Consider the following 23,759-nt stretch of genomic DNA (forward strand, 5'->3'; position numbering starts at 1 on the left):
CCCCTCACATGTGGGGCTGCATGAACTGGGGAACCTACAACTTGGTTTTCTCCATGGGTTACTCTAAAGAAGAACAGCTTATTTACCCAGTTCATCATCTGGCTGCACAAACAGTAGCACTGATGACCAGTAGTACTCATGAAGGGATGATGCAGGAGCAGGACCACATGGGAAGGGGTCAAAGAGGAGGGAGTGACTTTGGCTGGCAGTGCTGGTTAGGGAGCTGTGGCCTGAGTGAATGCAAACTGCAGTCTCTCCATTTCTCTAATGGTGGGGAGAATAAGCAAACCTGACAAACTTAAGATCCATCATTCAGATTTCAAGAGATCAGGCATAGGCTTTGCATTCAAAAACTCCATCTTATTGATTAACATTGTGTTGAGAAGGATTTCATGTGGGCTGGGTTAGGCTGCAGCATGCCATGAGTGTGCTTCTGTGGCTGAACTGAACACCTGACAAGTGCCAAATGAATGACTATAAGGCTTCTCTACATAAAACATAAAATATAACTTCCCAGGAAAACTAAGCAAAATCAGCTAGGTCGATTCTTTCATCTGGTTCATCACAGGAGAAGCAAGCAGTTAAAAGGCAGAGAGACAGCACAATGATTTATACCAGCTTAAAGCGCTTGCTGAAATACAGGCATTGTAAATATGTTTCTGGCTGAAACTATGCCTCTTCCAAAGTGGACTGAACTGAGCTGCACCAAGACTTTTCACTATAGTAAAAAGTGCCTGCTTGGGGAAGCATGGCAGAGTAGCAAGGATAGAGAAGCTCTTTTGCTTTGTCTGATGGCATGGACCAGAGTGTTAACACCTAGATTTAGGATGGATACACAACAGATAAAACAATCCCTAGAGTATAATTAATTTCAATTAAATAAATACAACTCATTGTCTGATTTGGTAAATAATCTCATTAAAGGTCCAAGGGTGAACAAAAAAAATTAAAATCACCTGCCCATTACCTTAGAAACTCAAAAATAGATCCAAATTAATGGGTTGGAATAGCATCTTTTGTAAAGAAAATATTCAGAAAATACAAGCATAAATCCCTATTCATATGGTATTCAGTGATTGGTGCTCTGAATGCTTTCACACCTGAACTCAGCAAAATTTAAGCATTTGCTGAAAACCTTATGTAGCAAAGTACAAGCATGCACAAATAAATATTTTCTTAAATTCTTCACCAAAGAGAGGCAGAGTACTGAGCTGGCCCTGGAGAGTAGGATTTTACTGTGTACTGAACTTCCCCAGCTCCCTCTGATACCTGATGGCTCACAAGAAACCTTGAAGAATGAGGGCCCAGATGAATGCAGAGATGGCACTTCAGAACACACACCTGGATTTTCAATGCAGAATATTTTAGAGGTTTTGCTGTGGCTTCCTGGAAAGTTAAGAGGGTAGCAAAAGAGAGCAAATTCTGGTTTCAGGTTCAGATTCCAACTCTCTCTTTCCTGTGCACATATAGTTTGCTTTGGGCAGACCTGCCCTACTTACATGATGCACACACCAGTCAAGAATGCATCCTTATCCAGAGCTGTCACGTTACCCTTGATGCGAGCTGCCTTCCAACATCCTCACCTGGCTGAACACTACAAGACACCTTCTCTTCGGGGAACTTTTAAGCTTCCAAGACTGATTTGGGGCAGCTTCCAAAACTGATTTTACGGGTGATCAGAGACAAGGATGCTACCCTTTGGTCTTTGCTGTAGTAGGCTGGGTCCACAAGCAGTTTGGAAACACGCTTGTGGCTGTCTTCTCCAGGTAGCTGTAATTGTCCTCACAGCTGTTTCCCAACTGTGAGTGAGAAAAGCAATCAGCTACCAGATGCACAACTGCAACCACCAGCCTTTTTATTTCTTCCTTCTTTAACGTATTTTTTTACTGATGCCTGTTTTCTTGCAATCTTATCACAAGTTTCTGTGAGGCCAAGTTCCCTATATGATATATCTCAGCTTTCATGTTAAGGAAAAGGAATTGTCTATCATATGCAAAGTGTAACGAACATGAGACAAATCTAATGTTGGAGAAGAGAAAGTCAATAAAAAGCCCTGACATTTTTCATGTTAAAATTTCACTGTTTTTTAAGGAAATCTGATAATTTTGGGGGTTGTCTGGATGATAAGCTTTGAATGCTTGGAGTTAGCAGTACTGATTTATAATACCATATCACATGCTGTGAACTCTTCTTAAATATGTGGCTTTACCTCTTCAGCACAACTCATCCATATCAATAGGCACGAGGCATTGTGCATGCAGTAAGTAATAATAGTAACACTAAATGTCCGCAACTGCAACTGGCACAGCAATCCAGACATGCTTGATCTCACACATTTCAGCAACTCAAATGAGGTTGGAGGAGGCTTTACTGGCCCAGACATTGCTCAGTGAGGACCTCCTTCTAAAGCCCACAATTCACAATAAAGACCAAAGACACTGATGAAGATTCTGGACCCTTCAGGAGGTGATACTGGACTGCTGTCTAGTACTTGCCAGTGAGTGACAGCTTTTCTTTTTCACCTCAGAATGGCGGGGGTTTCTATCACAGCTCACAGCCTGTGCTGCCGCTGTGCATATTGGCTGCTGCCAGCACAAGTGGGCAGAATAAGTCCCCAGTGCAGCTCTGGTGCTGGAGGACACCTTCAGTGGCAAAAGGGGCCAAACAATGTGACCTCTGGGCTGGCAAACACATGCAGGAGTGGCACCTGGCAGTGAAGCTACGTACACCTTCACTGATGTTCCCAGCAGCAACAACATTCAATCTCAGCAGGACCCTTTCTGCTATAAATCAAGTGCTAAATGTCAGTGTCCTTTATGCCCAGTGGTAGATCCAGCATCAGCCAGGGCAGTGTGAATTTGTGCTGATTTACAGTAAAGACCAGTCTCTCTCCATTGAGACCAATTCCTCCAGCTCCACACCAAGGCAGAGTACTGGCAGACAGAAGTTATTGCTCTTCTTACTCTCTTCTTTTGCACAGGTATTGGGGGTTCCGACTGAGGACACCTGGCCAGGAATTTCCAAGCTCCCCAACTATAACCCAGGTAGGATTTAACTAACAAGGATGCCAACTTTTTCTCTGAGCCACTAGCCACTCAGTTTTTGTGTCAGTAATTCTCATTATGAAAAATTCTGTGCTTCAGTGTTACTAAATCTCTTGAGCTAATGATAGTATTGTTGTAGGACCTACAACACCACTGGGATTGGCCTCATATGCAAGCAAAGGTGGCAAAGTTGCCTCACTGCTTGCTGGGTGTGTGTTAGGCTGATGGAAGATTTCATTGCTGCAAGTGCTGACAATGTAGCTGATCTCCACTCCCCAGTGCACAGGATCAACGTCTCCTGGTTTAGACTGGAAAAGCTGACAGATACCTGGAGATAGTTTATCTGAACTCTCCTTATTTTTATGGAGATTGGTTTGGGGGCCTTTAAACCTTAGTTTTAAAGGTCACTGTCCCTGATTTTGATGTGGGCAAGGTGAGAAATCTGTGTGATTTATAAAGCTGGCTTCTTTTATTTCCGCATGGGCTGGTAGAGAAGTCTGTGTCCTGGACTTCAAAGGGCTAGTTGTCTCTTATTTTGATGTGGGCAGGTTGAGAAGTATGCTTTGAAAAGCTAGCTCAGTCACTCTCCCTCTCTCTCTCCCCCCTTCTCTCTTTCTCTCCCTTTTTGTTTAATGTTTTCTCTTGGGAAAATATATTCAACTGTCAGTGAGGGGGAAATGATGAACACATTCTCAGCCTCTCAGCAGGATCATTCTCTGAGAGAAATATAAAAGTGAAATATTAAAAACCCTAGAATCTGAAATCTAGCCATCGACAGTCTAGCCATTCTCTCTCACTTGTACCCTGAAAGAGTGGTGGGGGGAGCCTGTCTATCTGGAAGAGGGGAAAAAGAGCAAGGGGGAGAGGAGGAGGAGGGAGAAGACATGCTTTGAGCAAGAGTTTACAGGTTTAGTAGAGCATAGTAACATCTTTTCAAAGAAGTGGGTGTTGTTCTGTGACCCAGTCCAAGATGCCCCTCCTTTGATTCTGGTGCATGAACACTAACAGCCCCCATTTTCACATGGTAGCTGCGATTGGCTGAACAATAACCTGGTCTCACAGTCGAAAGGACTGGAATCCTTCACACAATTAGCTGAGACACATTAATCAAACCAGCGTGAAATGGGAATGTGTCGCTGTCCACAGCAAGTTTAATTTGGATAGGGAGCAAGCCCAGAGCAGACAGCTGGAGGAAGCACGTTCTTCTCTAAGCCGCTGAAGGCTTGGCTGGGTAGTCTACAAGTTGGGAAGGGTAGTCTGGGAGGAAAGAAATGCTCATGTGTGGGACAAACTGATCACAAAGAAATTTTTTTATGCCAGTCATCTGCTCATACAAGGCCAAAAATTCTCAGCAATGATGATTAGATATCTTGATTATATATAGAGGGACAATCTAAAAGTGCAACCATTAAGCCTATGCAAAGAAACTAGTACAGACAGCAGAGAATGTGTGAATGCCCAGAACTGCCCTGAGCGGTGACTCCTATGTCAGGGCTGGGAGGGAGAGGACAGGCACCTAGGCAGCACATAAATAGCTCCAGTAAAGACAAGTCCAGTTATCATAAGAAGTTTTCAAGTCCAAGTTGCTTTCAGGCTTGATAGAAAGTTTCCCTAATGGACTCCAGTGGGGCAGAACTGACCTGTGCTGTGCTATGATCCTGTGATGCTGGTGCCTTTTGTGGCTGGAGCAGGCAGAAATGCAGGAGTTAGAGGACACCTTCCTGTGGGAGCATCCCACCACGCTAGCAAACACACGGGAGAGGGGTGCTGAGCCAGTGTTTGGGGCAGTAGCTGTGCCAGCTGGAGAGGGAGCATCCCTTTCCCCTCCTCAGAGCCTGCCTGAGGGGCTCCAAGCTGCTCCAGCCACGTACTGGAACCAAGCACTTGGCTCACACCTGGATTATACAAACTAGTCTGGATAGAAGGAAGTTAGTCATATAAGGTTGGACTATTTGCCCTAGTCATGAACTGAATCAAGTCAGTTTTTGATGCGGCTGCTGGTAAAAAGGCAAACTAGTCTCTTTGTTTAAAGCTATTTGCCATTCACATGCTCCTGTGCACTTCCCCTCTCTTCCCTGAAGCACAAGTGCTGCTTCATCCCCCAGGACACGCTCAGCCCAAGCGGAAGCTGTGCAGTCTGCCTGAGAAAACCTTCTCTCTTGAGGTTATTTCCAGCCCAGTTGTGTGAATCTGAGTGCCTGGGATTGTTCAGGCAAGCAAACAAACTTTGGAGGCTTCCCCAAATCTGATGGCTTGAATGCTTTTAGGTAGTCCTATTGATGTCTGTGTGAGCGCAGGCAGCAAACAAACAGGTTCCTGCCGGAGGCAAGGAACGAACACCGGTAAAACAAAGCACTGAGGTGTGATCCTATTCACGTTGAAGTTGATGGCAAAACTCCCACTGGATTCAGGCAGTGTAGGCTCAGCCCCAGACTGAGGTTGTTACTGGAAAGGTTCCTGGGCCAGGTGGGTTAGTAGGTGTCTTTGAAATGAAAGCTGGAAACCTCCAGATGTTTTCCTGTCACTACTGTGGGCTCAAGCACATCCTGCTGCAGAGTCTGAAGAGGAGATACAACATGGGCTGTAGAGCCTGTGAGCCAAGGAAGAGCAGCTCCCCTGCCCCCTCTACAGACAACTGGCAAGGGACAAAATGTGCAGAGGAGTATTTGACCACCCGATGACCCTACGCCTGCTTGCACAAAGAAGTTCAGAAATGGGCCTCATGCCCATTGCCCACATTTTGCCAAAATCTCAACCTGTGCCTGACCCCAGGTGAACAGGAAGATTGGGTGAGGAACTCTTCCGTGGCCATCCCTACATCTGATGGTCTCCCCCTCTCTCCGCAGGAGAGGCACCTGGGGTAGGGAATTACACGCAGCCGTGGCACCTGAAAGGACAGTTGTACCCCAGCCCTGGCTTGAGAACTGGTTCCTGTAGAATACGAAGGGTTGGGAGAGCTCCAGCGCCACGTCTCAGCACACTCGCTGGCCTGGTCCCTGGCTCCCTGGGCTTAGGAGCCCTGCCTGTAGCGACGAGGCTTTGCCCTGTGTTTGTTCATTTGTTCTGTTCCCCTCATTTTGTTTCCCCTGAAAGAGGCAGTTGTAGCTCTGTTAACACTATTTTTGAAAGCTCTCATGCTGTGTGAGCTGAAATCCTTGCATTAATCTACTGCTGTGTTCATTTCACTGCGCTGAAAAGCAGGGAGTTTAAATCCCCTCTAAACACCATTGGTGACACCAGAAGGCCAGTGTTTTGATCCAGCCCCATTAATGGTTACAAGTTTGAATCCAGACAGCAGGGGTCAAGGGCAGGAAAGGATTAGGAATCACAGCCCATGACATTAAGCTAGCGCTTTTGCCAAACTGGGAATATTGAAGTGCCCAGTGCACCGAGGTGTTTTTTGTTTCCTTTTTCTGACATTTGGATTCCAAAGAGCAGGGAACAGTGCTTATTTGTTTACAGCATTATGAGTTTGCTATGAGTGAGCTTTACTCCTTGATTAATCGCACAGGCTGACTAATTAATTTTCCTATGGCAGGTAGTATCATCTCACTTAGCAGACGCAGGCCTTACACTGGGCCTTTGCAGATGCAGCAATGACTTTTAAATTAAGCCTAGTTTTTCACATATCTGAAGGCTCTGCTGTGCTGAATGAAAAGAAGCTTTTAGAAGCTTTCCAGAGTCAACTTCTGCTCCCGAGTAGATTTTTAGTATCTGTTGCGTTTCCAAAATGTCACCAGCAGATGGAGGCAACAAGCAGCAGGCGCTGGACCACAAACTTCAAATGACATTTTTTAGAATGCAGATGAACGTCTGCACTCCGAGTGCTTTTTTCTTTTCCTTTTTTTTTCTTTTTTTTTTTTTTTAATCACAGTTTTTATGCTGATGCTTCATTTAACAGATGGGATGCTTGGAAACTGAATTCTAAAACGATGAAATTTTAATTGTCATAATAAACTGCATGTGGCTTTGATCCCAAAGCGAAGAGCAGCGCTGTAACTAATGCGCAGTATATGCTGGCCCAGCTGCAGGGAAACTTCCTATCTGTCTGCACTGGGCACAGACTGCAGTTTCCAGCCTGCCACACAGACAGAACTCTGCTTCTGTCCTGCAGCCACAGAAATTTCACTAATGAGATAATTTTTCCCTGCAAGCCTGCAACCCCAGTGAGCAGGGCTTGGTATCCTCTTTCTCTCCCTTCATCAATTAGGAAAGTTTAACTTTTGTCCTCTGGCTTGCTTGCCTCATTATCAGTTCATTAGCCACTTCCACCTGGGTTTTCATACAGGAACATGTTTCCTCATTAGCACACACTGCCTTGCATACAGATAGAAAACAACAAAACCAAGCACTACCTTTCAGATCTACTGGTATTTTAAAAAAGCTAATCAGCCCTACACAATCCTATCATTTTATGTCTATATCATCATTGTAAAACGATTAAATCAGTAGTTCATCCACTTTTTGGAATGATATCCAAATATTCTTTATCTCTTGCCTTTAAGGAGTAGCTGTTTACTTTGTTTTACAATCTTAGATTGGTCTTAATCTTACAGTAGGGAAAATATTTACTGCTCTGTTCTTACCCTGCTCGACACAATGGGGCCTCGGCAAAAGGGTTTGTCTATATGGGGTCAGTCAGGAGATTAATCTGAACTGATTTAAAGTGGATTAGTTAACTGCATTAAATCCTTGAGCAGAGACACACTGTTTTCTTATCCATATCTTCCATTTATAATCAAAGCTCTGTACACTCAAAGTGGCAGGTTTGGCAGTCCTCACTCAAGCAATGAGAGATGTGTTTGGACAGTGACAGCAGTCGTTGGCTCACTGGCTCTTTATACTACCCATTGCAGATAATCTCCATGTTATGTAAATGATAAATTTAAGTCAAGAGGCTTGCCTGAGACAGCAAAGACTATAATTCAGGTATTCCTCCCAGTTCCCAGTAAGCAAGCTGATATTTCTATCTGTAATGTAAAGAAAATCCTATTTCCACTTTGGAATGTTAATCCTGAAAATGCAGTCCACAGAAACAAAGTAATATTTCACTTAGATATCATTGAAACATTTTGCCCTGCTGTTATCAACTGAACGTGCATTTTTTAACTTTTATGTAAAACTCATATTAATGTTAAAAGATTTCAGTAGAGTTAAAATATAATATTTAAGTCATCTTGACATTTTAATTCAATATTAAAAGAAATTGATATATTGTCATGGAATGTTTCCATCTCACAAATCAAAATTTTCTGGCAGAAACTTATAACATTTGAAAGTTTTTGGTCAGCTCTGTAAAGACATAAAAATTTCTACCTCATACAAAAAAGATATCTTATGCGTTTCCAAACCATTTAAAATTTATTTTTCTTCTATTCTGCCTGGAAACTTTACATCACTATTCAGTATGGACAATTTATTTCTACACTTTTATTACAGTCAAGGGGGCAAAATGAAGGAAAGAGGATCCAGATAAAATGTTATTAGTGGTCCAAGAGGAATGTTCTGCCAGAGTTAATCTTGGTGACTGATTTGGGAAGGGGCTATTCAAGATACTAATATATAACTTCTATGTACTGGTAGTAACTCCAGTGCTCTGACACCTAAAAAGTCATGAATCCTGTCCCAGGTTACATTGCCATTTACTGCTTTAGCAATTACCTTTGTACACTTCAATTGTGAACTGTTAACTTACCCTGTGATAGACAGGGTTAACGACCTGCTTGCCTGGCTTAATGGTGAAAGATTGCTGTTGGAAAGGTTAAGCACTGAAAGTTTGCACTTTTTCAAATTGTCTGTGCATCAAGTCAGACACTGAGTGACCAAGCCTGTGGTCCTGGCACTCTGGAAATGGCCACGCAGGCAAAGGCGGAGGGGACTCCTGCTTTGCCGGCAGCTTCTGTCCCTGAATGATGTGGCTGGTGCTCCCAGGCAGGCAGGGAGGGCAGATGCTCTCTGATGATGCAGCATAAGCCCCAGCCAAGCTCTGAGTCTACTGGCAACAGACCAGTGATGCTTGCCTCCTGGTGGTCTCCCTACCATGGGGAATGCTTGTCCGGGCTGAGCTGGAAGAGAGGTCTACACCCTTCCTGCTCTCCATTCCATGGCTAGAGCACGCACCATTCATCTCTGTTGTCAGAAATGGTGCTCAGGAAAATGTAGCTTGCTAGAAATTACAGCCTTTCTGATGCAAGAAAATATCTCTGTTGATCAGCTCTAAGGGGAAATCTTCCAGGCTTAAGCCATTCGTTCATATGTAAGCCTGAGAAAATTTATGCTTTGTAAGAAAACATTTGAGGAATTTATTCCTCTACATTTTCCACAATGTTTAGAAATGTGTCCTTGAAAAATGGCAACAACAACATGGCCTTCCCAAAAGTGCTAACTCTGAAAAGTTCCAGTCTGGTAGAGATGCTTGAATCAGTAAGTACAAAGTGTGCATGAAAATGGTTAACTTGATAAATGACAAACTTACTGAGGGATTGACAGCAAGAGCAGCAGGCAAGAAGAGAGTGGGACCCAAGTGCCTTTGCTCTGTCCCCTGTCTTTCTGCCAAATCCATGCAGAAAAGCCCCATATGCCCACAGGGGAATAGATGAAGCTCAGCAGCCCCCTTAAGCCAAGACAATTGCTGGGAATTCAAGCCTGCAAACCTCTTTCTGCTTCCTTCATGTGAAGGCTTTAGGGACTGATACTGCTTTTATTGAAGTCAAAGCAGAGTCGCAGTGTAACAGAAGGAGGCCCAAGGCCTATATTCACAGATGTATGAAAGGAAAGGGTTACAGAACTGGAACAGCCTTATTAACATCAATGCTGGTACTCAAGTCCTATAGGAATAATGTATATTTATAAATACTAAGATGACAGATTCTATAGGGCCCTTTGAAATTCTGAGCACACGGTTTTTGTAAGGGCTCAAAGAATGGTTTTTGGCTTGATTTTCATTTAATCCTGTGATTGCATATTACACTTTCTAGAACTGGTTGCTTCCAGGAGACCTCAGAGACTCTGAGTCATCTGTGACAGGTAAGCTACCTATAACGGCAATGTCAAAATCGCCTCTGGGTTTATTTGTTTCTTTATGCAATCATTTAACTTGAAATGAGTTCTTTTGGCAAGCTCAGGAAGAGCAGGGTGGCTCTGTAGTAACAAGCAGATCTAACGTCAGTTAAGCAACTGATTTCGAGAGATCGCAGTAGAGGTAGGCACATAGTGGGTTTATTATTCTCAGAGGAGTAGTGATTATTCTCAGATAAGCAGTGATTCAGTGACATTCTGAGCAGCTTTTTGTGGGGCACAGTTCAATTCAGAAGGTTGTACTTTCCCAGGCCCCCTTACCCAGACTGAAGACTGGCTTTGCACTGTCCCAATTTTCATTTCTGGAAACAGACTGTAGGAGTGTTGCTCAACAGTGGTAAGAAAGACGTGCTAGGACAGCATTTTCACAAGACAATAAAATAACCTTGTGATTAGTTAGGAGGGGAAAATTCACATTCTTCAGTGGCCAAAAGCTATGAGACTAGGGCCATGGTTACATACCTCGGCTTGACCAGGTGTGCCAACACCGCCCAATCACTCCCTAGTGTGCTAAGAGAAGCGAGTATTTTTCAAGCATATATATGTATATACACACACACGTACATAATGTATCAGTGAAAGGAATTTATAATCAGGCAAAGTCCCCTAACCTAACTCAGAGAGTCATTAAAATCGAATCCCCTCCCAATAGTGATTTTGAGGCACAAAACAGTCTTTATAGTTATGTAGGAAAAGACTAGACAGGATGTCCTCAGGGTTGTGTTCATGCACAGGTCAAGAATCAAATATCCTTTGAGGACATAACCACATTTTTCATTGCTGCTGTTTATTATCTGTTCAGCTCATCACTTGGGATCCAGCCCTGCTCAGAGAGAAGTGTGCTGCCCTTCAGAGCTGGGTTTCCCCGATACTGTTCTGAATGGCTGAACAAACATGCTGAAGTTTTCAGCAAAGCATAGGTTGCTGAAATGCCAGCTGTTGTCATGCACATCCTCAGAAACACGCAAAGCTCAGCATGTCCCAAACCCTGATAACACAGGTCCTGGAGCAGAACAAATCCTCTCTCAGCCTGAACACAGAAATAACTATATTCCTTGCAACAATGCTGTGTTGCACTTCTGCTTTTTGGCCAGTCTCTTGACAAGCCCCACTGCAGCCCCATACCGACAGGCTGGCCCAAGCACCTCTGCAGCAGAGCTCTGGGCTGCATGTGGGCCAGCTCCAGCTCTGTGTTACCGAGTCCTTATGCCGGTATGGCCAAACGGCTGCCTTGGCATGCTTGACTCTTGAGAAGGAAAGAGCTGCTTCATACAGACTGCTCAGCCATGACTTGCCATGGCCAATTAAGAAATCAAAGGGGAGCTTTGTGCAGAACTCGGCCACCACCAGGCAGCCTAAGCCGTGGTGGGAAGCACTGAACCATCTTGCTGCCCAGTGTGGGAGGCTGCAGCAGCAGGGACTGAGGGGGCAGAGGGTTTCCAGTAAGACCCTGCTATGGCAGGGGCAGCCTGTGGGGCAGCTCCAGCAAGCAGCCTCAGGCTGGATGTTTTGGCTTCCTCTCCCATCCCCGCTCCCCAAGGCAGGAGGGGCTCGAACCATTTTGCTGGAGGTTAGAATTCAGCAGTTACCTACCACAGTGAGGCCAGACACGTTTTATAAATCTGTTTTTCAGAATCTCTCTCTCTCTCTCTCTGTGTTTTTTCCCTTCTTTTTTTTACATTTTTTCTCCTCAAACCAAATATGTCAGCATGTCAAATGTCCTGTGTAGGGAGGGGGAGTGCAGCAGCAGGGGGATCCCGGCGCCTGATGTCACTTGGAGGGGAAACACTGGTGGGGGCTCAGGGGGAAAGCACAACAGGCCATTCTCTGATGGGCCTCCTGAAGCTGAAACATGATCAGATGAAACAAACAAAGTAAAAGCTGTAAAACTAAATTACTATTTATGTTTGTTTCCTTGTTAGTTTGTTTTCTTTCTTCCACTTCCTTGTCCCCAGCTGTGTGCTTCTCTAGAAAGCAGCCACTTGGCATTGGTATTTGTTGGGCATGGAGCATGTGTGTATTACATCTATTTTAAGCACTCATCTTGAGCAACAGATTAATCTCCGTGAATCTGCAACACATTTTACAACCAGCTGCACTAATGGCACTAGGGTAGGAAAAGGGGAAATGGTATTTTCTTTAGTTTTTCAGTTTTGACCTCTGGTCTGCCCAGTGGGCCAGTCAGGTTATTTTGTGCACTTGCATTGTCACTGTAAACTGGTAACACCAATCTCTGAAATTCCAGCTATGACATGTAAAATATAGCCTCCACAGCAGTATTTTCCCTTTTACTTACAACCTTCTTTCTACAAAATAACAATTTTATTTCAAAATTCCTCTGAAAACATGAGTTTTAGCTGAAACCCTGGATGCATATACTTCAACATAATCAAACTTATATGGAAAAGCAAATGCCCTGGAAAGCTATATAGCTGGGGTGGGTTTATCCAGCTCCCCTGTGTCCCTCCACTTTCTAGTGCCTCAAGCTCTGAGAAGGGCTGGGTGAAGTTCTGGTTACAGCTTTCTGGCTTGTGCTCACCTCCTATGCTATTTTTTCTCCCATTTTCCTAGGCTGAGCAGGGTGCCAGCAGCGGAGGATTTGGCCTCCAGGATGCTTACAGCCTTCCCTTGAGGCTGGATCCTGGCACAGGATGCACTTCTTCATGGCTTCTTCAGCCCTCTGCCTCCTCAGCTCTATCAGGCTCGTGATGGTAATTAAACTCTATTTCATCTCACCAAGAAAGAGGTTCTTCACATGCCATTTATTATGAGTTTCTTCTGTACTCTGAAAGTCTCTACCATTCACTTGGACTTCTCTGTCTTTTTGGCCTGCCCTACCTCCCCACCCCCGTATACTGCAAGGTTTACATCCCATTGCACATTTGACAGCTTGTTTTTCATTTTCTTCCACTTCACCACAGTGTTAATACTAGAAGGAGACCTGGATGGGCTGCTGCTATGGTACATTTACAAAACAGAGGTGTATATGCTTTGACAGGTCGTTTCCCCCCCCTCCCCCCCTATTCTGTAACCCCAGGGGCCTAGAGCTTTCCCTCAGGCTGGCTCACACTGTGTATTCAGCATAGCACATGACAGTCCCTCCTGATGTCCTGAATTCCCAGCCTCTCAGCATGATGTGCTAGCCCCAATTCCCTTGGACCGCTCCTCCTGCTCCCTTTTGATGTTCAGAGACAACAGCTGTTCCTCATACCACACCAGTTCTCCCTCAGTTTTCCCTGCTTTATTTTCTTCTTCCCTTGCTCCCTTCTCTTAAGCACACAGCTGCATATACACAGATCTGCCTCTCCTCCCCGAGCTGACAATAAAAAAAGGGTGTCTCAAGCTACAGGTTGTGTTCCCCCCTAGAAAAAGCTCCCTCCTGTCAGGCAACAAACCAGAGAGCCCTCGCATTCCCCGCTGCCTCCTGGGCAAATACACTAGATAGTTTGGTGGGGTTTTTTAAGATAGGGGCAATTAAGAAGAAGCCTTCTTGGACTATGTTGTCAAGCTATTTGAAAACTTAATTTCTGGCTCCTGTAACACATCCCAAGTGAAGGAGCAGCCAGCTAGCGTCTATCCCAAACCGCTGACCTTCAGAAGGTGCTCTGTGTGTGTATGTGCATGAGTGAGAGACATCTGCATTCCTTTTCTGTTCACCCAGCCACAGAGCACAAATCTACTTTGACACTTTTAGAAAAATGAAAAGATGGAATCTCGCAGGAGCCTGCCTGTGCCGGGGGGGGAGGAGGGGAGCACGCACAGCAGGAGGGAAGTTGACTTTTCTTTATACATATAGGGTTTTTTCCATGCAGAGTTTAAATTATGCCTGATAAAAGGAGTTTCGTGGATGTTTCAGTTCTTTCAAACCCTCCTGGCTTCCTCCCAATTAAATGAGGTTTGTCAAAGCCACAGGGCTCTGCTGCTGCCGGAGAGGCGGACAAGCACTTCCCGCAGTGACATCTCCAATCCCCAAGGGAGAAGATGAAAGTGTCAGTGCCAAGAGAGAGAGAGAGAGTGTGGAAAAAAAACAGGTACAGAGACAGACAGTGTGAGAGAAAGGAAGAGAGTGAGTAGAAACAGAAGAAATGAGAAAACAGATTGGCATAATGTGTCAATCTCTCTGACATGCTGCCATAGAGGGGATAGATTCATTTCACCTGGGTTTATGCACCATCCCATATTTATGATCCCTCATATTGCACTGAGAAGTACCTTGTGGACAGGAAACTGCATGGCGTTATCATAGCAACCGATGTGTTGGGAACAGAATCAAAGTGCGCAGGGCTGAAACAAGTACAGTAGGATCATGCAAGACCATATTCATGAGTGACTCACTAAGCCTGTAAAAATTAAGCAATTCTGAATAATCTCCCATGTAGCCATCCCTATTGCCTTAATCATGTAAGACATTTGTTCTCTCGTGTCATTTTGGCATCACACTATTTTCAAATTTAACCATATAATTTTAAAATTCTGGTTGCTATGATAACACAGCACAGATTTTAAATATATTCTGTTCCCACTTTGTTCTTGAGGATGCTGGCTATTAGTCCCCATCCTCTGAAGGAGAAAGTTAAGCTGGAGATGAAAGGTGAAAGGAGGAGGGGGTTAATCCCAAGGTGTGTGAGAGAGTAAGAGGGAAACAACACTTGAAAAAATAAAAGGTTCCCATAATAAATTATTTTCTACTTTTATGAAATAATTGTAGCCATAACTGTCCTTTTTATAAGTTGCTATGACAAGCTGAAAGCCAGAGGATGTTTTTCAAAGGTCAATTCCTAGGAAAAAATAATTTGAGAAATCAGTGTTTCAAATATAGGTACCCCTCCAAATAGCATGTTTCTGATTATTGAGGGGAATGTTAATGGCTAGAGGCTGGCTGCTGCCCCTGGGAAGAGAGAGAGTGAACAAGGGGCTCTTTGCCTCCTGGTGGCCAGCTCCTGCAGAGGGGAACAGCTTTGCTGTTGCTTATGCTCATCTGGATGCAAAGTGCTAGAAAAAAAGAGTAGCCCACGCTGTAAGGGAGGAAGACTCTCTGTCCCCCGAGTGGGGCTGGTCCACAGATGGGCCTCTCCTACAGCTGCTCACTCCTGTGCCTCTAAGTGCTAGAAGAGGCTGCTAAGGCCCAGGTTCAAACCCCACTCATCATCTTGGTGGCTTTAATTCTATACACGCCACCAGGACCTCTGGATATGCAACAGAGGAGAGGAGCAGGGGATTCTCCAGTTTCCCTCCACAGTGGCTAGTAGTCTAAGGGGTGGCTGTGATGACCTTTCATAAAACTGGAACATTTGCTGTCCTTTTTCTGGCCTAAGCCAATCCTGACACAATTATCTTTGAGCAGTGCAACCCTACACTACAGCAGCTCTGACAAAACTTCAGTCTAACCCTTTGCCACCTGCTAAAGCAGAATGTTTTCTGTCCAATTAATCACTCCTGGAAGAAAGATGAGATCCTTGAATCAAGAAAGCGTGAGCTGCGCTCTCAACTCAGTGTCAGTCCTGAAGTGCAAAGGGCCTTCTGAGAAGGTATCTCACTCTGCTGTCACACAGGTCAGACACAGTAACAATTGCAGCTTATTATTCTTAGTTATAGATTTGGTTTATTTTCCCTCTCTTTTGCCACTGAATGCTTTAGAGCAGGCTCGCAGGCAGGGAGGGTGAGCAGTGGGATTTGGGGTTAGCCCCAGTGCACTCCCAAGAAAACACAGTGCATGAAGAGCTCTGGTCAAACCACCCAGGTGGCCTGAGCTGGTACCTCAGATCCTGTCCCTGTCGTACTGACGTCCAGGCTCAGTATAGACCTTTCTCACAGCTCAGGAAACATTCGACCCTGGGCATACCATTGGCATAACAGTTAGTCATCAAGTCCAATTTGTGCTCTATGTGGAGGGTTGTGAGTTGCGTGGATATGACCCTGGCTTTGGCTAGGAGACACGTGCTGCTTTTGGGTACGGTTGGTCTCTGGTTGTTGCCTCCCCCCAGCAATTCCAAACCAGGGTTCCAGGTGGGGATGACACTGCCCTGTGTATGTCCTAAAGCAGCCCACTGTTCAGCTTTTCAGAGACAACAAGGACGAGGGAGGCTTGATGTTGACAGACCACTGTAATTTTAATGCTTGTTGCATCTACATTATTGCAAAGCAAGGATAGGCAATGAGGAGGTTAAAGCTGCAAGCCATTGCCTACCAAAACTCCCATTATTGTTGGGATTAGCTAGTGCTGGTAGATGTTATCACAGGGCACGTATAAAGAAGAGCTGGCTTTCATGGACATCTTGTTTAGGTTGGCTGCTTTCCCTAGGTTCTCCTACATAGCTGAAAGGCTTACATAGTAACAATTTTTTTACCTCTGTGCTTTGCCACCTCTGTATACAGCAAATGGATAGCCTTCACTGCAAATCAGATACAGGCTCCTTGAAAGTGAAGTTCCCACCAGGTGAATCAAGCTTGTCTATAATGTGTCTTAATAAGGGAATAAAACAAAACTGGTGTTAAGCAGCAAATCAGCTGTCACTCCGGAACCAGAAGCAGTTTTTTCTGTGAGGTGACAAAGCAAATCTTCACTTAACTCAGAAAAAACACCCCTCACTTCACCTGGCCTGATCTCCACAGCAGTGGAAGGTCTGCTTGCATTAATACTGCCAGAACTATGAGGTTTTGTAGTATGTCATTAAATCAGCACCCTAGGAAAGAGCCATTGCAACATCACAGCAGATGTGTGCCAAGGGCACAGGCCTCTGGAGATGTCGCCCCGCTTAAGCTCTTCCCTGGGCGCTGGCCTGGAGCAGACGTCGTGCTAGCAGGTGCAGGGCCCTGTTTAGGAGCACAAGGCAAAGGGGAAGACGGGAAAAGAAGGAAGGCTCACTCCCCAGCTCATGCTCTTGGAAAAGCACAACTGGCACAAAGTTTGTCCCACATGACTTGTGGAAACAAAGTCCTACAGACGTGGATCAAATGCTCTGACTCCCATTGATCTCAGGCCAGAGAATCTCTATAAAGGTCTTATTGTTCAGGGAGATGAACTGCTCTTGTGGGGGAGGGCTGTTAATACCCTTCATGGAGGCAGATGCTATTGCATCAGAGGTTAGCAAACACTTTTCCGTATTTTGTCTAAATCACAAGTTATATCTGAGGTTTCTTTAACTTCCACTTTCCCTTTAACACTCTGAAATGCAAATCTGAGAAGATTTAGTTGTCTTGTTTGCTGTGAAAGATATCCGGACTGGAACTCCCATGTAGTTGCTTCCCATCCTCAGGTGCACTTCTGCCTTCACCCACTTATCAGCAAAAAAGAGCAAATGGGGATGTAGTAATCAGATTTCTAAGGCACAAAAGTTAAAGCTAAGTTTGAGATTGTGACAGCAAGCAACCATGAGCCTAGGAACTCAATTAGCCTGAAAGACAACTATCTCATTATCTTTCCTAAAATGATATAAATACATAAGAATATAAAAATTTAAAATAAACTCTCTCTCTATTGACTGTCTAGATGACTGAATTTCACTGTTCAATTTCTTTAAACACCCACTTTAGTATTTATTTATTCTAAGCGTGAAGCAGCTACGATAATTAGACTGTCAGATTTGGTAAGTTAATGAGGAGTCACTGGAGTGGAAGGTTTTGCATTTGTGAGATTGCTGAAGGAGAGAAGCTCCGTGCCTTTGCTCTATCTCTTTTTTCTTTTTCTTTTTTTCCCCCTCCACTGGGTGGGAAGGAGAGAGCTTGGCAGAGCATAGATCCATTTGAATCCTTTTGATTAGTGGGTTGCATTCCCACCACTGTTCTACCAAATAATATTTTGCTGGTTGCTCCAAGAAAAATAAAAAAGAAAAGAAACCGAAGATGAGATTTCTAGAGAAGGGTGCCTAGATTAAAGAAATAATTTTCAAAAAAAAAGTCAGAAGGAATAGAGCTGTGAGGAATAGGATCCTGATTAGTTTATATTGTGGCTAATGTCACAGGAGAGCATTAGGAAAGTAGCACAGTAAAGGAAAAGGACCATTTTGCAGCTTTCTCTTTAACCTGTTTTTTCTACAGAACAACCAGTGCTCACAGTTCCAGGAGTGAGACTGCAACCTGAAATCTGTGACCTGTTTGCTTCTTACTGAAAAGGCCGTCTCTCAGGAGGTTCAAGCAAGTTTCAGTAGAAAGCAGGGATGATTGACTAATTCTAGGGTAAATGCTTAGCTGCCACTGTCAAAACTGCTGCCACTATCCTTAGCACGTGAATTCCTTAGTGTATTGAAGGTGGGAAAACAGAACTGATACCCAGGGCCAGATGACCACATCCCAGGCTGAGGACAAAGTGGGAAATCTCACATTCAGAGTGAAGAGATCAGCAAGCCAGTGGCCCCCAGTGCACAACCCTGAGTGGTATCATGGGAGGTTTGGGTTTGTTTCATCATATTCCCAAATCTCTGACCAGTGCCCTTTCCTTTGATGCCTCCCCCATCAAAATATTGCTTCATTTCCCCATTGCTTAAACTGACCAAATCACTTTGTTTGCCTTTGTCTTTGTTTATTGAGTTCACATTTTATAGCTTACTTGTTTTGGTTTCACACACAGTGGAACCTGAGCAGAGCTAGGCAAAATCTTAGCTCATAACATCCTTGGTTTTAATTAATCAGTACTTTAATACGACACACCTCAAAATTATGCTTTTCATCTCCTTTTTGTTACAGAAGACCAAAAAAATAACTTAAAATCACTGTTATTGAAATAAATTACCAGGAAAATATCCTTTTATTACATCCTGTCTCTTTGTTTACGTTGTACATTTGTTAACAGCATGTATCCAGTCAGTGTCACCAGCTGGGTCTGTGCTTGCAGGGCAGACCTGAAAACTGATCTTGGGGCCAAATTAGTTTGACTATCTTATTGTCTGCCAAGCTAACAGGCAACTGAGCTGTGATAGCAGGGCAAACCTCAGCTACTTGTCTGTGCTTTCAAATGCATGTAGGTGGCATGTACCTGCTACAGGATCAGGTCCCAGCATTCAGTGCCTGGTCTCACAGCCTCTCTCTACATCTGTCTTCATCACATAAACAGCAGGCAGACAGGACAGCCTCGAGTCCTTTTGAGAAAGACCTGACATTGTCAGCCCTGTGGCCAGATTGGGTTTTGGAGGCAGCCTGAATACATTCCCCTCTCACCTGCTCACCTAAATGCAGACTGGGCAGCTGTTCCCTCTCTGTGATCAGAGAGGAACTAATCCTGCCAAAAAAGCTGGTCGTCAGCTCCACTAAGGCTTCTGGGACAACTCACTTGAGGAGGGCACTCATACTTCAGTGTTCCATGACCTTGGGTTTGGCCAGTTTTAATTGATTTTGAGAGTATTTCACAAATACGTAATTTAAAATAGTGAAGCCATGAAAATAGTAGGAGATACTCTTAAAAAAATTTTTTTCTTAATATTAACCTGGCCTTAAAGTGATTGTGTCCATTTTTTTAAGCTGCTTACAAAACATACTAAACAAGCTTAAACGTCAACTCAAAGTTTTCTTCTGCACTTCATTACAGGAAAACATTCTATAAATAATAGTGTTCATATTATTAATTCTCTTTTTAAAAAAAGTCATCTGGATTCAGTCATGTAAGCAAGGCTATAAATGAAAGAGTATTTTTTTTGTCATTTTAATAGGCTACCAATGGAAAGCAGGGAGTTCTGTATGCTTTTTCAAATCTAATCAGAGTTAGATAGGCATCTAAAGCACAACAGCCTCATGCACATGAGAGAATGGAATTTCCTGGGAACATAATGAAACTGGCCAGCCTCCCTTTGTTGGCCAACCTTAGTTAAGTTACAAAAATAGACAAAACCATAAAACTAAACATACCAGGTTCAATCATGAATCCATGGGCCCTGAGCGACACAGCAAGGGACAAAACATCATCACAGTCTGCTCCTTGTTCTCTTTCTGGTTTCAGGAAGGGAAGAGATAGTGCGAGGCATCTATCCCAGGCTGATATACACTCCATGCCAATACTCAATCCCTTTTCTACCCTATTCCATCTCTTTTCCTCTACCTACTGAGGAGGAATGTATGGATAATTGAAATCTGCTTCTGTTCTCCTTCTGCCTCTCAAAATGCAGATAAATAATGCAGTGCCTTTTATATGCATGTGCTACTGTACTGGCTAAGTGTAGTTGAATCTACAGGAAGATTAGAGCTTGTTTTAAACCAGCTGTTAACAAGCAAAGTAACTGAAGTCACTAGCCCTATAGAATATCTGGAATTAGGATTTCTTTTTCCTTTTGACTCCAGACTTAGGCCATGGATTTTTATCCTAGCAGAATTCCTTTGCAACAGGAGCAGATTCTACCCTCCATTACAGAAACAGCCTTTGAAGTAACTCTTGACAAAATGAAGCAAAATCTTAGAGAGTATAAAACAAGAGCAGAGGCTATTTTTTGGGGGGGTTATTTTTAAAAATCACCTTTCAGCAGAAGAGAATGAAATTGTGCAGATGCCTTTTGTTTTTCAGAAAGCAATGTCAGAAAGGTTGACTTGTCAACAAAGATGTAACAGCACAGTCTGGACACTGGACTTGCAGAATAAACTCAACCATGTGTCACTTAATAGAGAGATCCCTGGACCAGAAGATCGATGTACAAACAGGACAGATGGGGAATGACAATTGAAAGAATGTAGAGGCTGATCCAAGGCTTACAGAGACCTGTCATTCCTGGGGTTTGCCTACAGTCTCCTTCAACAAAAGAGCTCCTGAGGGAAGGAGGGGATTAGTCAAAAGTTGAGTGAAGTCTCCAGGGAAGATGGTTTCTTGGATAAAGTTGTCAACAAAAGGAATTGTTTAAGACTATTTGTTATAATTTCCTAGAGGGAGCTTCTGCCATTACTAATAGGATTACCAGCATACTGGTTCCACACCAGCAGAGCATTAGACATGTGCATTGCAGACTGGTTGCTTAGAGCTGAATTCAGGGGTCTTCTTACACTGGGTCCCAAATGTGTGCAGGTGTTGATGAGCAGAGGGGAGATGGCAGAGAATTAAAATGCAGCCAAACATGGGCCATTTTTGGTCCAGCGGTTGCAGAGAGTCCTGGCTCATTAAGGAGTTACCAAGGTGTTTTAATCTCCTGGATCTCAGGGCTGCAGGCAGACTATGAGGAGGAAAGCTAATCTGAGGTGAGTGCTCATCAGGATACATGGAGAAATCAGAGAGCTCTTCCCCAACGACAATTACTGTGAAATTTTTTCATTGAATTCTTTCTGGAAGAATCGGGAAAGCAAGTAACTTACTGTGTTCAGTACTAGTCCGCTTGGTTTCAGTTATCTGGGATACTTTTTCTCAGCTCTGGGACATCAGAAACCAGAAGTCTTGGTGTAACCTCACATCAGATCTGAGAAGAAAAGGAAGACAAAGATAAATCATTAAGGAGCAGGCATGCAAACTTTCTTGAATACTTCTTATTCATCTGAGTAGTGTCACTGGCATGACTGGGAGAATTTATCTGAGCAAGGATTATGCAGAGCATTGAGGCATTAGAACAAAACCTTTCATGGACCTATGGGGAAATACCAGAGAAATGGGTGGCAGCCATAGAAAGAGCTGGAAGGTGACATTTTAGTGTAAGGGAGCTACATCTCCAGCCCCACCCCAGTCTATTATTTGCTAACCAAACATTGCAGACCTGGGCAGGAACCAGCACAACTGTTTATGCTCCCCTTTGCCCTTGCTAATTGCAGGAAAGCAGCTACGTAAAAGAGTGCAGACTATCTGCAGGCATTGTCAGTTAAGAGGACAAGAGGTATTCCTTATATTATGTGACAGTTCTCTGCCTTGATGAAAAGGCAAACTATGTCCCAAAAGGCTTTCCACCTCTAGATTGCGTGGACCCAGATCTTCCAAACACCAGACACTCTCAAAGCGAGTGTGAATGCCCGACCTCCCTTTGCATTACTGAACAGAAATTTGTCTCAATATTAGGACCTTCTGCCTTTCATTTGCTCTGCAATGAACCTGGAATAATATTACGGTGACCTCACAGCAGTATAAGAAAGATCAGATTTGAGTATCACATGGAGTTCTGCTTAGGTGTGTATCTCTGTGTCAGCTTCCCATATGCAGGTTTATTTGTGAAGAGAAGAACATTTGGAACCTTTTTAGAAGAAAAATATAGTTCTTAAGCACACTGGCACTGGGTGCTGCATTGAAAAAGGTTCTAAGAACTGGTACAAATAAGAAGCTTTTGTAAAGTGGGTGTCTGGCTGCCTAGGTAGAAGATAGCTCCCCACTTCTGAGTTACGCTGCATTGTCGTATGCATGTTCAGAGCGGCTGTAAATGATGCCCAAGTTGAGAAAGGGGGGTTCTGCTTTCCTTTTGCACTCTTGGAGGTGGCTGGACTAAGAGCAGCAAGGAAGCAGGATCTCTAATGCCTGCCATAGGATGGTTATGGCTGTACGTCTGCTCCTCCTTGGGAGTCACTAAATGCTCAAGATATATTAAAAGAAAGGATCTGTTATGCAATGGCAGTGCAGGGATCTAATGGTGGGAACTGAATCACTTTCCTCATGGTGACTATCCAGAACATCAGTTGTAAAATTCTAATGCCCTGGAGCAGCACAGAGGATGGCTTTGCTCTTTTCCATAGCTGCTACCCCGTAATGGCCAAAGCTCTTATGCTAAATTGCCAAAAGGGCCGAATGATACCTTCTAGCTCTGTATCTGGAGAGGCATAAATCCAGGAAGACCCTGGCAAAAGGATGTGCTGCAACCCAGGACTTTTCTTTTCATTAACTCAATATTGGAGGCCTGATGCCTTAAATATGCCAGATCAGAGAGAAAAAGTGCCCCAGAACCACTCCCCTTCCAAACTAACAGGAGTACTATTTACATCAGGAGTACTGATCTCAGTAGATTTTCCATCCCCTGGCCTGCACAATCCAGGAGCAACAGTGCTCAGGAAAAAATGGACATAGGGTTGTAGTGAGTCAGGAAGAGCAGGTAACAAGAAACATGTACCAAGTTAGTGCCACCCAAAAAGGTGGCCCTGCTTCTCCATTTCCCTCCCTGCTTCAAGCTTCACAGTCTCTCTTTTGGTCTCTGGCACTTTTCTAAGCCTCTGATGAGCTGATTTAACTCACTAAACAGGTGGAAAAATATTAACTCTTTTGTTGGGTTAGTTGTTCTTTACTTTAGTGAGCTGAATCAGATTATGAAAGGGTCAGAGAAATACCAGACTTTAGGCATGGCTGAGTGTGGAGTGGGAAAGGAGGAGCAGAAAAAAGCCGTGAAGTTCAGACTCTCTTATCTCCAACCTGCTCACATCAGTTGATGGTGGTCATCCCCTGTTACATCTGTATGTTTGATGTCCTGTTTTGAGGTAATAACTGAACAGGTTCTTTTGAGTAAGTGCTCAGTACTGCTATCATGTATGTGGGCCCATCTCAAATCTACGTGTTTGCTGTTGAAGACCTCACAAAAAATCCCAGACATTGGCAGAGAACAGCAGGACTGACCTTTCTTTTTTTCCAGAAGAGACTTCCTCTTGGCAGGGGTAGGATGCCTTGGTAAAGCAAGTGAGAGTTGATGAAGTGCACGTAAATGGAGATCATTGTACTCAAGAGTCATCAAACTGTTTCTTCTCATCACCTAATAAAAAATTAAAAACAAA

At 43.9% G+C, this 23,759-nt stretch overlaps 1 protein-coding gene across 1 annotated transcript in view; it reads left to right on the top strand.

Moving 5' to 3' along the window:
- LOC104469410 (cyclin-dependent kinase 15-like) overlaps positions 1–18,268 on the top strand; it is a 35,219-nt gene extending 16,951 nt beyond the window's left edge. The window contains 4 exon segments of the mRNA XM_010083895.1: positions 2,981–3,044; positions 10,022–10,070; positions 12,693–12,832; positions 18,159–18,268. Of these exon segments, the coding sequence (XP_010082197.1) occupies positions 2,981–3,044; positions 10,022–10,070; positions 12,693–12,832; positions 18,159–18,268 (363 nt within the window).
- The last annotated feature ends 5,491 nt before the right edge of the window (positions 18,269–23,759 follow it).

The sequence above is a fragment of the Pterocles gutturalis genome, unplaced genomic scaffold (assembly GCF_000699245.1).
Source record: "Pterocles gutturalis isolate BGI_N339 unplaced genomic scaffold, ASM69924v1 scaffold14500, whole genome shotgun sequence".
NCBI lineage: Eukaryota > Metazoa > Chordata > Aves > Pterocliformes > Pteroclidae > Pterocles > Pterocles gutturalis.